A 16,080-nucleotide genomic window follows, 5' to 3' on the forward strand; every position below is an offset into this window, starting at 1 on the left:
ATATATTTCGCGTGCGGTAGGTTTCTAATGGTAACACTTTCTAAGCTGTAAATAATAACAACAATAATAATTAAGTGCTTTGGTTACTGCTCCAAAAGAGATGTTGACTTGCTCAATTCATTTTCATCAGCTTCCCAAGGCATATTGTGTTTGTACTCTAAGCAAAGGAAATTGTGACTGCAAAACTTTTTTGATCACTCATCTTTTCTCCTAAACTGAAAGCGCATTATGAAAAAATTCCAGATTTACTCCTGAAATAAGGGTAACACTACCACAGCAAAGGCTGCTCTTTTTCCATGTGTCTAGGTAAGTATATAAAGATCAAAACTCACTTGACTTTTGCATCATGCTTTTGAGTCACAAGTGTGTGTGCTTTATTGTGAGTAGAGTCCCATTTAGAACTCTCAATATTACTACAACGTCCTGACAGGGAAGGAAAGGACCAAATACAGGCATGCAGACAAAAGCCCCACACTTCACTTTCACCTTGGTTTTGAATGAGGCTGAGCTGTACAATGCAAGTTGCTTTTTACACCTGTGCAGCCAATTTCCAGGAATTAGTGGACTTGCTAGCACAAAATGCTGCCTTTGCAGGACGTGTATAGGAAACAAAGGGAAGGATTTGAATTACGCTCATCTTCGGTAAGCAGGGAGGAAGGTTCATCAGTCTTTACATACTTTTATATTTCTTGTATTTTGATTTAAGGTCAGATCACCTGGTTTGGCTATGAAAGTCCTCGTAGTTTTTGGGACTACATTCGGGTAGCTTGCCGAAAAGTCTCTCACAATTGCATCTGCAGTATTGAGAACATGGAGAATGTCGGTTCTTCTAGAGCTAAGGTAGGGAAGAAAAAAGTCAATTCGACTCCACTATTTCTCTTTCTTCTGTGTAAAATGTTGCTAACACTTCTATACCCAGAAAAAAAAACAGCAATATGTGACTAAGCTTGCCCTGCGATATTTTTCGTTATTTGAAATAGTTCATTTTTGATATATGCCTACCTAGCCAATATTTGTTTTGTTTTTAAAGCAAAAACAAACAAAAAATTACCCCAAAAACTTTGATCCAAATGTTTCTTCTTAAATTGGTGTTATTCGGTAGAATAAATCTCAAATTCTCTATCCATTAGGTATGCTGCATCATAAAATGATTGCCTTTATATTTTCTAGTTTGTTTAATTTTTGGAAAATGCATTAGGTTGAGAGAAATTAAATTCATGTGGGCATGCCTACCAAATATAGGTTAAAATTGTAGAAATGTCATTTTTTTCTAACCTTAATATCATTTTATTTTGTTAATAGTTTGTGCATTCATTTCCAGACACTTTCTGGAGAGATTCAAATCCTAGAATACGACAACTGTATTGCTTATATTTGAGATTTATTGTAAAGGTATTTCTGAATTCTGAAATCAGAATTATGAAATTCAGACAGTGGAGTATTCAGGGATATTTAAGTTCAGTAAGCAATAAGATGCAAAGCTACTTTCTGAAATATTCTTATACATTAATTAAATACTTTCTTTTATTCACTGGAAAACTCCGTGACACATAATAATAGTAATAAAAAGTCAATTAGTGCAACGAGTACAGAAAGGAGCGTTACATTTTTAAAGGCGCGCATGGGAAGAATTTTGGATGTCCATACTGAAAAATCTGGAGATGTGTCAACACAAATACCAGCAGTATGCATCGGTTTTACCTGTGGTCCAAAGGTGTGTCTGCTTCAGCCTGGAAGCTGTTAGTGCAGGTTTCTCAATGCTAGTTAGCCCTGCTTTTGCTGGAGTGAAGCTTTGCTTTTGGACTACAAGGTTTTTAGGCCTAGGTTTGATTTCATTCCTTCATTCTATATATTCTATAAATATGTCCTTATTGAGAAAAATGTAATTTATGAAAATTTGATGAGGTGAAAATGTGTCACTGAGTAAGTTATGAAGTCTCTTCTTTTTAATTGATCCCACAAATATTTAAATGAATTCAACAAATTAGTTCCTAAATCACCTTTAGATAGCTTACCACTCCTTTGCAGTACAAGTAAGAAAATGCTTCCAATACCATAGTCTTCAAAATTAAAAGCTTTCTGCCCTAGTCTGCTATCACCTATGTATTTGAGATTTTCAAATGGCTGTAGTAAATAATTTAGGCTAAATCACTTTTTTTTAAGTCCAAATTTTGGAAAACTTTATTCCACAAAGTTTATTTGTAAGAATTTGTTTTGTTTTCATTATTACAGCAATGAAGTGTAACAATTTTAGTTTAGTGGTTATTTTGGTAATCAGGATCAAGTAATTCAAGTAACTCAATTTTATTCAGTTTCAGATGTAAAATTGTTTCAATCTGTAATGCTTAAATATTTGATATCTGCTTTTTCTTGCAGGGTCGAGCCTGGATCAGGGTAGCACTTATGGAAAAACATTTGTCTGAATATATTTCCACAGCTCTGAGAGACTTCAAAACAACCAGGTCTCTAAGACTTTTATTTCTGCAATGTTTTAGTGATTGTTGCCGAAGTGAGAGACTTAAATTTGGAAATGAATGTTACACTTAATTTGTGTAGGTTGAAGAGATGTAACCTAGTGAAAGACATTTGGAGTTAGTACCAATTTATAAGGTTTTTAGCATGGGTAAAGCTGCAAAATTACTCTTGTAAAAATCCTTTAGTGTCTGAAAACTGTGGAAATTTGACCTTTCAGGAATTACAACAAAAGAGAAGAAAACCTCACAACGGAAGGAATGAGTTCTGAAATTGTAGCCTGATAGCGATAGATCATCCACCTCAACTGCCACGGGCAGGGTCACAACTCACTAGATCAGGTTGCTCGGAAGTCCCATCCAGCCTGGCCTTGGACACCTCCAGGGATGGGGAAGCCACAGCTTCTGCAGGCATCCTGTTCCAGTATCTAACCACCTTTATAGTAAACAATTTCTTATCTGTCCTCTTTAAATTTAAAACCATTACCCCTTTTCATACCACCCATTGTCTGTACACTGTGGTAGAGTCTCTTCCTATCTTTCCTTAGGCCCCCTTTATGCATTGGAAGACACTTGTAAGGTCTCCTCAGAGCCTTCTTTCATCCAGGCTAAGCAACCCCAACTCTTAGCCTGTGTTCATAGAAGTGTTCCTGCCCTTGGATGGGCCCACATCTGGACCCACTCTGACAGGTCCACGCTTCTCTTGTGCTGGAGGCCTCGGTGCTGGATGCCATCGTGGATGCTAGGTGGGGTCTCACAGGAGTGAAAGAGAGGTAGAATCACCTCCCTCACCCTGCTAGTGATGTTTGGGATTGCCCTGACCCAGCTGCAGGTCCTTGCACTTGAAGGTATTATATTCATTTCAAAATTCAGTATTGATGTCAGAAAGCCTCAATATATGAAAAATATATTTTTTAGGTTTCCAGGAACTTCTCTTGGAGAAGGAAAGAATGGAGTTCCAGGAAACTTTTTGGAAAAACAGAACAGAAGTAGTGGTCAGGCACAGCTAGAATTCTTGATATAATATGAAGAACATGTAACAGGTTTTTGTTGTACCACTTGATAATAAAAGCTGTTACAGACAAGAATATGCTTTGCGATGGAAATTATTTTCACTGGCTTAGACTCGTTCTAGGTAGTGTATCAATTTATTATATAATGTTTCATCTTGTAACAGTGATGTCTTATTGATTTGTGATGAAAACGTCTGAGTCTGCACAAGTTGTGGAACCTTATGTTGAACTCAAAACTTGAGACATGTGAAAAGCATGTATATTCTGTAAGGACTTCTGTTCACTTGGAATATTATTTCTGTTTAAAATATTTTTCCACAGATCTCAATTTATTTTCCCAATATTAAGATGATGTAGGAACACAGTTTGGTAAACATTTTGTTTGATTGAAATTTCCAGTTCTGACATCTTTATTTGATCCAGATTTACTTGTGTTTGCAGTAGACAAGAAGCTGATAAAGCAAAGATTTCTGGTAAAGAAATTTACTTACGTTGCCTCAAACAGAAGAGTCGCTTGTGTTTTTGAGAGGTCAATGAGGAGGAAGAGGAGGGTCACAACCTGTATAGTTAAGCAGTGCATTCTTTGTACCTGCTTGATAGTGCAATTTGTTTGCTAGAAGACAACAGCAGTCTTATTTTATTAGCAGTTTCAAATTAATGTATTTGATGTTTTATATTTGGATTTTCTTTCAGTGCTGTAGAGTTAGGAATCAATTTCTCTCACTGCAAATACGTGCAAATTTTGTTTTGAAGCAATATTTAGAATATGTATGTTAGAATTAATAGTTACACTTTGAGATCTTGGTGCTGTGGATTTTAGATCCACCAACAATTATGGACGCATTCTCTTTCCCATGTGGGATTTCGGATACTTGTTAAGTGGCAGTTTTGGGGTTTTTTTTATGCTTTGCACAATTTATTTACATTTTTAAGTAATGTATTGTGCTTGTGCTATGTGCATGCTTAGTGATTTTATATATATATATGTATACTCTCCATGTATTTTGCGCATATATATAGAATAAGATGCATCTATCATACTGCCAGCTCTTCTTAAATCTTGCTGTTTTTTAGGTGAGTGACTTTAGGCCTAGTACTTTAATGAAACAACTCTTAATAATGCTGGATCTGCATATTACACTTGGTAGGGGGTTGGATTAAGCATGAGCACGCGGTTATTTTTCTAAAAAATTGGTCAGCACAGTCTTATGTTAAAGCACGCTGTCTGTCTTCTTGTAATACGCCAATTATAGCACTGAGCAAAGAGCTGTGAGTTTTTCAAGGAGGCTTCAGTTTTGGCTAGATTACTGTATCCAATTTCAGAAATGGAAGAACTAACGTCTATCTGTTTTAAGTATGCTACATCACTTTTTGCTTGAATGCTTCCCAGGCATCATTTTACAAAATACACTATACACAGAACAGATTGTTACCTGGCAGTGATTTTAGAAGTAAGAGTTAAAAGGTTTACATGTACTGGGAGCATTGTTTCTAGTTTGCAAATAGTCTTTATTTTGAAGTCCATCTAGGTCAGTATTCTGCCTCGATCGACTGCTGGTTTAGCCTCCTGTTACCTTCCCTGAAGTCAAGGGTTAGGGAGCTGAGTCTGTACCTCATAGGGATGCTAGTCTTGAGATGAAGGTTATCATCCCAGAGGAAGTCTCTCAGATTTCTTGCTTCCACTGTGAAACATCCAAAGTCTTGGACATCTTGTTTCCATACTGCAAACGAATGTTAGAAATGCGTGCTTATGCCAGTGTTCATTTATTAGTGAGTCCAAACAGTTTTAGGTGCTGAGCCCCAAAATATCTTTTCTGGTTGTCTGCCATACATCCAACTTGAGATCTCTCTGTATCATCTGAATGCTTTTACTTTGCTAACTAGACTGTATGTAGTCTTTTTTGCATGGTTACAAATTCTTATCGCAAAACCATACCTGGCAACGGTGGGCCCTCTTTACCTGTCCTGCGCATGGAACATTTCTGTCTGGAAGTAGCTGCTTTGGTAGCTGGGAGGAGAAAGATAGCGTAACTAGAGCTTTTATTTCTATGTTACCATAGAATAGTTATTTTTTTGAATGTACACAAAGCAATTTCTTCCTTTCAACAAGAAAGTATGAGGTATCTTCATTTTCTTTGCATTTTGTCCATCCTCTTCTATTTCTTAGGGCTAATATTAGAAATTCTCCTTCTATCTGAGTTCATAGGTTACAGTGTTCTGCATTGTGCAATCTATCGGTTTGCTTTATTTGAAATGAAATATGAGTGCCCCTGGGGTTCACATGGGTTGTTTTTATTTAAACTGGATTTCTCAGTTTTCTGTTAACCATGAAAACAATAATTATTTGAAACAAAGTGGTGTTAATGGAGGTAATTTTTTTTTTCTTGAAGGAGATTTTATGAGGATGGAGCAATTGTTCTCGGTGAAGAAGCAAACATGCTTGCTGGTATGCTGTTGGGACTCAACGCAATTGATTTCAGGTCTTGTATTTGCATGCTTCTTATTAGAATGCTCCCAGAAAGTACTTACACTTTGTGGAAAACATTGTTAAGTTCAGCTGATAAGATTGAGAGACAAAACTGAGGAGGAGGGAAAGAGAGATCATGAACGGCTATTCTGGATAAGAACGAAATTATGCCATAATTAATACAGAATGATTATGTGGTATTTCTTTCAAAATCCTGAAAGCAATCAGAAGTGTGATTGCAGAAGATATAAGTGGCCATAGAGCTTGATGTAGAGAAGGAAGAAAAAGAGGTTGAGTAATGGCTTTCCTTTCTGGTGGCAGTGAGCCTTTACTTCAGCTGTCTATGGAATAGAAAGAGGGACAAGGAGGGAAAGAAGAAGTCTTAACTGGCTGAGCTAGCTCATACTGGAGTCAGATTAAGTGGCAATACCACTGTAAGGAGGGGAAAGGGATGTCTGGGTGGGAGTTTAAAAAAAACAACAAAAACCCGCAAAACAAAACTAAAATGGGGTGTGCATTTTATAAAGCAGGATAGTTTCTCTCGCCAGCACTTAGTCATTAAATTGGATTAGCTGCACGATCACCATATGTTGTGGGGGAACAGAAGTGTGCTGCGGTATAAGGGAGCTAGCTTTGCATACAGCAAATTCAAATCTTAACAGATTTCATTCGTTTAAGTTTTACACTATGTAAAATAAAAATGCTTCTATAGCATTATGCTTGGAAGGAGGATAGCTATATATGAATAAGAAGTGTAGCAAGAGGAGATCAGCAGTATGTAAATCTTGCCATAAATTATAATGAATTGACTTCATTTGGCTCCCATGAGCTTCAGTGGTATATAGTAGCTGGATGAGATCTCAGTTGTATGAGTGCATGCGATCTTCCTTTATCCTCTGATTTCTAGTATGAGCACATTTAGTGGGTATCTCATAATAGTATTCAGAGTAATGACTTGTTCCCATTGGAGGCATTTAAATTTTTGTCATTGCAGCTCTTAAGAACCAAGAAATTTTCTGGGAAAAATGGGAATGTGAACCTACAGGAACATTTTTATTATGCCATGTGTTATTTGTGGTATTGTGGCTTAGATGGCTGAGAGTCTGTAGCCATTCTTTGCATATTTTATTTGAGATACTTTTTTTTTCAGTTCAGACACTCTTACAAGTGTTGACTGACTCACCTCTGTGGAACTGGGTTGTGAGGCATAAGGACAAGTTGCCCGGAGAAGCTGTAATTGCAGCCAGCTTCAATGGGGCTTTGGGCAGCCTGATCCAGTGAAACCACCTACCTACCCATGGCAGAAGGGTTGGAAATAGCTGATACTTAAGTTCCCTTCCAACCCGAACCATTCTGTGGTTCTGTGAGTTGTAAAAAAAACACTTTGGGAATAGAGCTGGGGAAACCCAGATGAGAACAGAATTTTTTTTTTCCACAGCAATGCAGAATTGTGGATATACTTCAAATAAGTATGAGCTTGGGGGTTGGTTTTTGTTTTGCTTTTTTTTTTTTTGTCCTTTATTTTCTTATGTTCTTCTTAGATACCACTTAAGTGACTGCACTGTCAAAAATGGCACTTGTGAATTAAGTTAGAAAAAGCTTGGAGGAGGGAGTAATTTGTTCTTCGTGAAAGCATAATTAATTTTGTCACTTCTGTGATAATAAAATGTGATTCAAAAACAGTCTTTTAGATCCCGTACAAAAAGAATAGTGTATATGAGAGCTTTATAAAGCTACAGCAGTTCAAGAACATCTTGTGAATGTTAGTTTCATTAGTGTTCATCATCTTTCAGCAGCCCAACAACAGAAAGTAATCGAAAGGAGACAGTCTGAACTACTTTTGAGAACTGATTTTTTACTTAAAAATAGCAGAATGGTTATGTAAGCATTCTGCAGAGACTTCAATTGAGCTTAAATACTGGCAATTTCAAACTCATCCATAGCTCTTCTGATTCTGTAGTCTCAGCTAACTTTCCGTATACTGTTATTCCCTTGCAATCCACTTGTATTTTTAGAATAAAAGTAAATATTTAAAAATCAGTGTCTGCACTGCTTGCCCTGATCTACTCCCTAATTCTGTGGGATTTCTTTTTGTTGTTTTCTTTTTTTTTTGTTATCCTGTAGTATTAAACGATCTATTTTGGCTGGGTAGGATTTCACTGTTGAATGCTATAGGCCTTTAGAAGAAAAAAAATCACAGATTGGTAAGTTTCAACTTTCATTGTCATATAATTTTCTTGATATAATCTTACCATTGTTTCTCTATTTTATCAGTTTTTGTTTGAAGGGTGAGGGATTGGATGGCAACTTTCCAGCTGTCATAGATTACACACCCTACCTGAAGTTCACCCAAAGGTACTCTTTCTCTTTACATTGTTTTTCAAAAAAAAACAAAGTGAAAGTTTTATGTTGTACTGGTCCTCATAATCTTCATTTCACTTTCAAAATCCTATTCCTATCTAAATGCAAACCTGTGTACTCATTTACCTTGGAAAAAATCAATCTCCAAAATGCACACCAAGGGTGAATAACTATGTTTCTATAGAATAAATAATTGGATAAAATGTTAATATCCTATGAAGTCTTAAGACTTTTTGGGTAGAAGGAGTTCGACTACTTAAAAAAACCTAGTAAATACTGTTAATTTACTGAAAAACATAGTGAAGCATACTGAAAACCATAGAAAGGTTTCAAATGGTTATTGATATAAATTAAAATGCTCATCTTTGAGACAGATGTCTGAATTCTATGGCACATGTTGATTCTAGATGATAGGGAGATATTTTAACACTGAATCTGCATGCTGTCTAGGGACATACTTATGTTCTGTGAAATAACTGGCACATGGTCTTCACAATAACCACAACTCTCATTTAAATTTATCATGATTAAACATAACCACTTTGTTATTTTCTGCATTTTTTTAGAAACAAGTACAGTTTATGTTCAGATACTACTGTTTGCCCTGAAATCGTGAAGGAAAGATTAAGTCATTGCTTCCTTAGATAGTGTATTTTAATGCATTAATCCTTTATATTCCAGGAGAATATCCTGCATACGTTTGTCTGACTTACCTAAGACACCAGTCTGAGACTTAACTAAGATGATAAGTACGCTTCTGTAAAGTGTTCAGGTGACTTTACAAATAAATCATAGAATCATAGAATCATAGAATGGCTTGGGTTGAAAAGGACCTCAAAGATCATCGAGTCTCAACCCCCCTGCCAAGTGCAGGGTCGCCAACCACTAGACAAGGCTGCCCAGAGCCACGTCCAGCCTGGCCTTGAATGCCTCCAGGGACGGGGCATCCACAACCTCCCCGGGCAACCTGTTCCAGCGCGTCACCACCCTCTGTGTGAAAAACTTCCTTCTAATATCTAACCTAAATCTCCCCTGTCTCAGCTTAAAACATTCCCCCTTGTCCTATCACTATCCACCCTCACAAACAATCGATCCCCCTCCTGTTTATACGCTCCCTTATAGTAATAAATAAAGGTCAAAACAAAAGTTGTGCTTGGTGATTTATTCCCATTGTTAGTGCTTTACAAAGCTTCAGGTATCTTTAGGAACTATGGTGTTTTAATTTCAGGTTGAATTTGCATTTTAACATAGGTTTTCACTTGGCTAATAAGTATGATTCTTCAGTTCTGACAGCATCAGCAGCGATGAAGAAGAGCTAAGAACACTGGGCAGTAGTGGCAGTGAAGGCAGTACTCCAGAGAACATTGGTCCTCCTTTCATCATGGATGAAAACAGTTGGTACAACAAATGCAAAAGAGTAGAACAGAAGTATCGGCTTGCATTGGAACAGAAGGTAAAAGATTAGTTTTGTGTGGGGGAGATGGAGCCAAATCTGATCACCAAACAACTGGTAACATAGCCATTTAAAGGAAGGGTTGAAAAATAATGTTAAATATTATTTAGCTCCTTTTAGGTGATCTTAAATGTTATGTCTTTGCTCAACAGTTTGAGGAAAGAGAGGTCTGGGGAGAGGGAATAAAATAGTAATTCAGGGACCAGATTAGAGCTTCTAATGTAGAAGCTTTGACTCCTTTTTCCAGTCTCACAGGTAGTGCATCTCAGAAACTGTTAGGTTGTGGGTTTGAAGTGAACTTGACTGCCCACAGGGTTTCCCTCTTCTTTAGAAGCTCACCATATAAGTTTATTAATGCTCGTGGTATCCCAGTTGAAGACTTTTTATGGTAATGATGTTAAACATGTAGTTCAACAGTAGACAAAACGATCAGCAAAGTAATTTGTGCAGGAATGAAATGCAAAATTATCTTCTCAGTAATACTGAGATAGGTCTTAAAACTATAAACATCTTGAAAACCTGCTTCAAGCTGGAGTGGGGAAGGAAAGAATGTGTTTTGTATTTGATTGGAATAGCTTATGTGACGTACTGAGTGTTTCTATAGAAAGCAAAGGTAGGTTCTCCCTCACCCCTCAAAAAATTCTGAAGTTACAGGTGAAGTGGAATTGCAATGTGTGAACAAACTTTTTCCAGTATATTTAAAATGCAAGATGCTTGTCAGTGTATTATAATAGCATAGAGGAGAATAATTCATAGCCAAGGAAGAAATAGTGGAAAGAAAAAGGGAAAAGTAAAATAAAAATTGGAAGAAAATATTAGACAAATGGTTACTGTTTTTAAGTAACTTTGTGTTTTTAGTACTTTTTTTTTCCTAGTGTCACAATTTGGTTTTCTTGAAACACTCAACACAGTAAACATATGAAAGGCTGGAACTACATAAGGATTCCTGGGGATGTAATTATTTCCATTAGTTTAGGGAATTACAAAATTACCTCTCTGCCCTTCTAGTTTCTATTGTACTGGAGGAAAAAAAAAAAGGAAAAAGAGGGTCAGAAGGCATCTAGAATGGGTCTTCTAGCAATTGAGACTCAGGATGTTAACTCTGGTAAACTCTGATCAAAGTCAGAAAATATTCATGGCTAGTGTGCTAGTAAAGTAATTAATTCAAAGGCTCAGATCCCAGTACCAACTCAGTCACATACGTATTTAAATTGTAAGAACATTTGGCCATGGTCTTGGCCTGGGACAGCAAGTACTGTCCCACATAGTTTTGGGTCACCGTTTGTGAACTAGTGTTTGCCAGTGATCACTCTCAATAAGCAGTATGACTTCAGACATGGTCATTTGGAACTTGAGTTTTAGTGTTGCTACAGCCAGACTGACACAATATGTCTGAGAAGGAATGCTGGCAATGTTCAGTTTATTAGGATAAATGTAGCTATGGATTGCTAAAGGTCAGTGCTAATAGAGAATGGGTGGAATTAGAGTTGGGTTACTATAACGCATGTGAGAGAACAAGTTAAAGTTTTTCTAAGTAAAAGTGAACGACTTACTGTGAGGTGATAGATGTGAGAGGTACCCTTTAAAACATGTTTACAATTATTTCTTTTCTATTTTTGATTCCTTGTTATTAAATGTTGGCATTCAACTTGCTGATACCATCTTCGCACCCAGTCTGGTACCACTTTCTACATTGAAAGAACTTGTGTTCCTTGGTGCTCCCTGGTAGAGAAGATGTTTTCTTTGCTTTTGTGAACCAGAATGTGCCGTTCAAAGGAATTTCTTCAAACACATAAACAAAATTGAAAACCTTTCCCTCCCCACCCCAACAGTCCATGAGGCTCAGGAATGTATTTAAGGCAGCATTTTGGCTGTGTTTCTAGACTAAAACATTTGAATCTGTATCTTCTGAGTTGTGTGAAAAGTAGGATTGGACCAGGTACTTTTATAGCTAAGTAAATCAGAGTGTTGCTTTACTGGATCAAAAACGCTATGCTGGTTTAGACCGAGGACCTGTCTGTCCTGCTGTCCTATCTTGGATACCTGCCCACAGTAGATGCAGAAGAAAGAATAGAAACTAATAAAAATGAATGTGCATTTTTTTTCCTGTAATACTCTCTTGGCCAACCTGTATCAGCTCAAGAACTTTCTGAAGCTGCTATGGTTTGTTTAATAACCTGAGACGTATCAAACATCCCCTTGATCCCATGCAAGTTTTTAGCATTAAAATTTTTTTTCTTTTGGCAAGGTGTTCTGCATGCCTACCATCTGTTGTGTGAAAAGCCACCTCCTTTTCCATCTTCTGAATTTGGCTCGTAGTAGCTTCATTTTGTAGCATCTAGCTCTTGTACTTTTAAAAAGTGAGCAGTCAGTTCCTTCCTGCCCTCTCCATGCCACCCTCAAAATAGGATGAGTTTGTCTTTTCCAAGTTGTCTTTTGTCCAGATTAATGAGTCATAGTTTACACATTTGTTAGTTATATGGAAGTCATCCCTTCCTTATTTTGGAATGGTGTAAGCTGTTCCTATTTGTGCAGTAAGCTCATAAATTCTTTGTGTACTGTTTATACTGGAGTTTTATATACTTTCACTGGTGGGATGATGCATCTCATGTCATTGCTGATGCATGTATTTACTGTTAATATTATTGGGTTACTGATGCTTCACATCTAAAATCTTCATAAAATGTTTGGTTAATGTTTCTGTGAGGTAGGGAGCTTAAGTATGTCCTTATGTACCTTTTCATACATTCAAAACACCGCTTAATTGGAGTATGACTAAAACTGCCCCAAATCTTTTATATTATCAGCTGGAAAACTGACCCAGATGCACGCTCCAGCTATACATTTCCAATACTACTGGAATTGACCTTCACCAGTTTTCCTACCTTATGCTATCCTGTTGATGAGTCTTCACTTCAACAACATTCTTCTCTGTTATTTTAACGTACAATGTGGTACTGCAGCTTTCTATCCCAAGAAAGAGGTTTTCAAAGCAACTGGATTCTCTGTAATAATTCTGGATCTCTTTCATTAACTATACAGATGACGTATAGATGCATACTTTTTTCTCTCTTTTTTTTTTTTTGGTTTAGTCCTGATCTTTTTCTTGTGCTGGTGACTGCTCTATGCTTTTTAAAACTGAGTTTATGTTTCATGCTTGTGGCATTACTGTCTTACTGATTCACCCACAATTCTATTCCTAGTCTGGGGATATGGATAAGAACTCGATTTTCTCAGTACTGATTAAGACACATCTTACTAATCCTAAGTCAGTTTACTGGTCAGTGTAAAATGTATACAGTTCCATTTATTGATTTATTTTAAACCAGAAAAACATGAACATGCATAATGAAAACTTTTTGGATTGTATGTTCTTTAAAGCTTTCTAACACTTATATTTACAGGGCTACCTTGAAGAATTGGTACGGCTCAGAGAAAACCAGCTCTCTGAATCTGTCTCGCAGAATAAACTGCTCTTACAAAGAATTGAAGATATGGATCTAGCCCATAAAATGGAGAAGGAACAGCTGGAATATATCATTATGGAACTGCAAGACCAGTTGTAAGTCAGTATAATGGAGAAACATTGTGAAAGCAGTATTACTAAATTTATTTAACTTATTTAACTACATAATATGAAGAACTTTTGATCCTGTGGAAATGAGTCAAACTCCTTAAAGAAATTAATGTATTATTTCAGCTTTTGGTTTTTTTTCTGACAAGTCTTATATTCAGAAATGCCTGCCTTGAAACAAATGTGTTCCTGTAAGTCTGAATAACTCTGAACTATCTTCTGAAAATCTGAAATTGATGAGAGTAAACTTTCTTACATTTTTGACACGTTTTTCTAAAATGTTATTCATATTTTATTACTTCTGGCTTTAAGGCTACTCTTGAAAAAAATGACATTATTAGAAATAACTTCCTTTTGAATATTGGTTTTAAAAAGTTAAGCAGGGAACAGGGAAGTAGGAGAGGGCAAAGAACTACTTATTTTCTTTCTTTATATAGGTTCTATTTTATCTAAGTGGGTCTCGGACACAGTAGAAGTTCTAGTGTGAATCTAGTGATCCTAAAAATACTCTAATTGATGAAACAGTTTGCTACTCACATTTAATGCAATGCAAACGACTAAAATAACAGGACAAGTCTTGAAATAGTTTTTTTTTTTAATCTTTTTAATAGTAAAAGTGACACAATATGGTAAGCGTTCAAGTGTCATACAATCCTGAGGTAGTATATCCTCACAGCGCTATCTGTTTTGCAGGGGGATACCATCCTTTTCATAGATACTCTCTGGCTTTGTTTAATGATCCAGCTAGATGGAAAAGTCACTTTGAGGTGATAAAGCTCCACAGGACTGCTGGAGTACACAGCTGCAGTAATTGCATGTGCTGTTCATGAGAAATACAAAAGAAATTAATTTATCTTAGATGTGGGGTAATTTTTATGTATTGCAGCTCTGAAGTAAAATGAAAGCGAGATGTGTCCTTTGAAATGCAAAATGGAGAGAATAGAAAGATGGCTTAGGAATATGTAGGTTCCCTCTGCCTTTTGTCTCACAAAAGGGTCTGTTCTGTGCAGTAAAATGCAGCTTCTCCAAACCCCATCTTACAGTAAATCGTTTGATTGCCAGTACTTGAAATGGTTCTATGAAAATCCTCAGGAATACAGCATTTGCATTGTATTTACGTCAATTTCAAAGTCAAATTAAAAAACACTTTTTGTGAGTTGCATTTTTTTTTCTGGTTGCATTCACACTTTGGAAAGATACTTCTTAGAGTTCTGTTCTGAACTTCCTGGTAGAGGTTACAACTCATGCTATACTTCTCTGACCTGCCTGAGTACTTCCGAGTGTCAGGCAGAAGTGTTATTGGGAGCGAGAAGTGAGCTCATTTAAACCCACTCTATTTGGAAATTTTGAACATTCCTTTTTAGCTGGGCTGAATGCAATTGGACTGTTGTAAAGATCTCAGTCTTTGGGCTTTTATTTTGGTTGTTGGCTTTTGAACGTAAAGGCTTAAATTGTGGAGCAGCTTCTGTTCTATCCTGGCAGTGTGTTCTTGTGTAGCTTTTTCGAGACACTGTAGTCAGGAGCCTGGATTACGCTAGATACCTCCGTCCCCAGATATAATTTTGCATTGTTATCACTGTGAGTGTAGAGTGCCTGCCAGGTGAACCCTTCTTAAACTATGTTAGGAGCCCATAGTTCCTCTTGTGAGAGAGGAACACTAGCAGGTTCATGGTGAACAACAGTCATAATTAACATCTTTTAATTGTTCTTCTATACTTGTATTTTGTGTTCTTTCTGTTTATTTTATTCTACCTTTGACCAAGGATGAAGCACTGACCTTGCAGCACATTATGTTCTGTCACTAATGTATCTGGAATTACGCATGAGTTTTGGCAGTTGCTTTTTATGGTCTGGCTGTTTTAGACCAGTGCTGATGGAATTTTATACCTAGTCTTTTGCTCTGCTACTATTTGTAGCCTTTTGAAGTCATGAATGTGTTCTGTAGTCTCTGGATTCTTTACCAGCAGCTAAGAGCAAGTTTGGGATTATAATTCTGTCTGAGACATATAACGTTAATGTTTGTAAAACACTCTGAGATCTGATTTAGGATCATTTTCTGTGTAATGGAAACTATTGTAAATAAACATTCTATGTTTTCTTTTTGATGTCACTAATCTACTCCACTGGCTGTTATTGTTAAGGCAGAAAGTTCTACTACATCAAATTTTTTGGAGCGTTTATTGATATTTCCAATCTTATTTTTAAAGGCGTGCAAGTCAAAATGTTTTACATGTATTCTCATCAAGCCAGTGGATTTGGGCAGCATCTGACTTTGTTTAGGTCTGCTTCTGAAAAATAAAAGGAAGGGGAGACTTTCTTGGCAGCATAGGTTCTTACTGTTGCTGACCTGGAAATGAGATGACACTGGTGGTCAACAAGACCTCAGCTTATAAATTAGATTACCTACAGCAAGTCTTTTCTATATTTATGCTTCATAAGGGAAACTGTGGAATAAATATCAGATGGGAAGACTGAAGCAACTTAGAAATCATTTCTGTCTGAAGAGCCACTATGAGAAAATAAAGAATACTGGAAATTGTAGAACATTAACTTTGACTCAGAAGCTTGAGTATTCAAACTACAATAAACAAATTTTAATCTAGTTAAAAGCCACTTTATGAATCTCATGAATACTGATTTTTGGAAAACAGTGAAGCTGAAAATTTGTCTTATTTGTTATTCATGGGAGAAAAAAAAAGTGTGTCTCAACTTAACTGAATTTCTTACTAATAAGCCCAGCC

At 36.6% G+C, this 16,080-nt stretch overlaps 1 protein-coding gene across 5 annotated transcripts in view; it reads left to right on the forward strand.

Moving 5' to 3' along the window:
* The window catches only part of RUNDC3B (RUN domain containing 3B), a 44,587-nt gene that overhangs the window by 12,079 nt on the left and 16,428 nt on the right, over positions 1 to 16,080 (forward strand). For 4 of the 5 annotated variants that reach the window (XM_021387408.1, XM_021387412.1, XM_021387413.1 and 1 more), the window contains 6 exons: positions 707 to 840; positions 2,377 to 2,462; positions 5,875 to 5,964; positions 8,226 to 8,306; positions 9,597 to 9,765; positions 13,170 to 13,327. In XM_021387408.1, coding sequence (XP_021243083.1) covers positions 707 to 840; positions 2,377 to 2,462; positions 5,875 to 5,964; positions 8,226 to 8,306; positions 9,597 to 9,765; positions 13,170 to 13,327 — 718 coding nt within the window. The remainder of the gene's footprint in view (positions 1 to 706; positions 841 to 2,376; positions 2,463 to 5,874; positions 5,965 to 8,225; positions 8,307 to 9,596; positions 9,766 to 13,169; positions 13,328 to 16,080) is intronic. The other variant, XM_021387411.1, reaches the window with a different exon arrangement.

The sequence above is a fragment of the Numida meleagris genome, chromosome 2, assembly GCF_002078875.1.
Source record: "Numida meleagris isolate 19003 breed g44 Domestic line chromosome 2, NumMel1.0, whole genome shotgun sequence".
Classification (NCBI taxonomy): Eukaryota; Metazoa; Chordata; class Aves; order Galliformes; family Numididae; genus Numida; species Numida meleagris.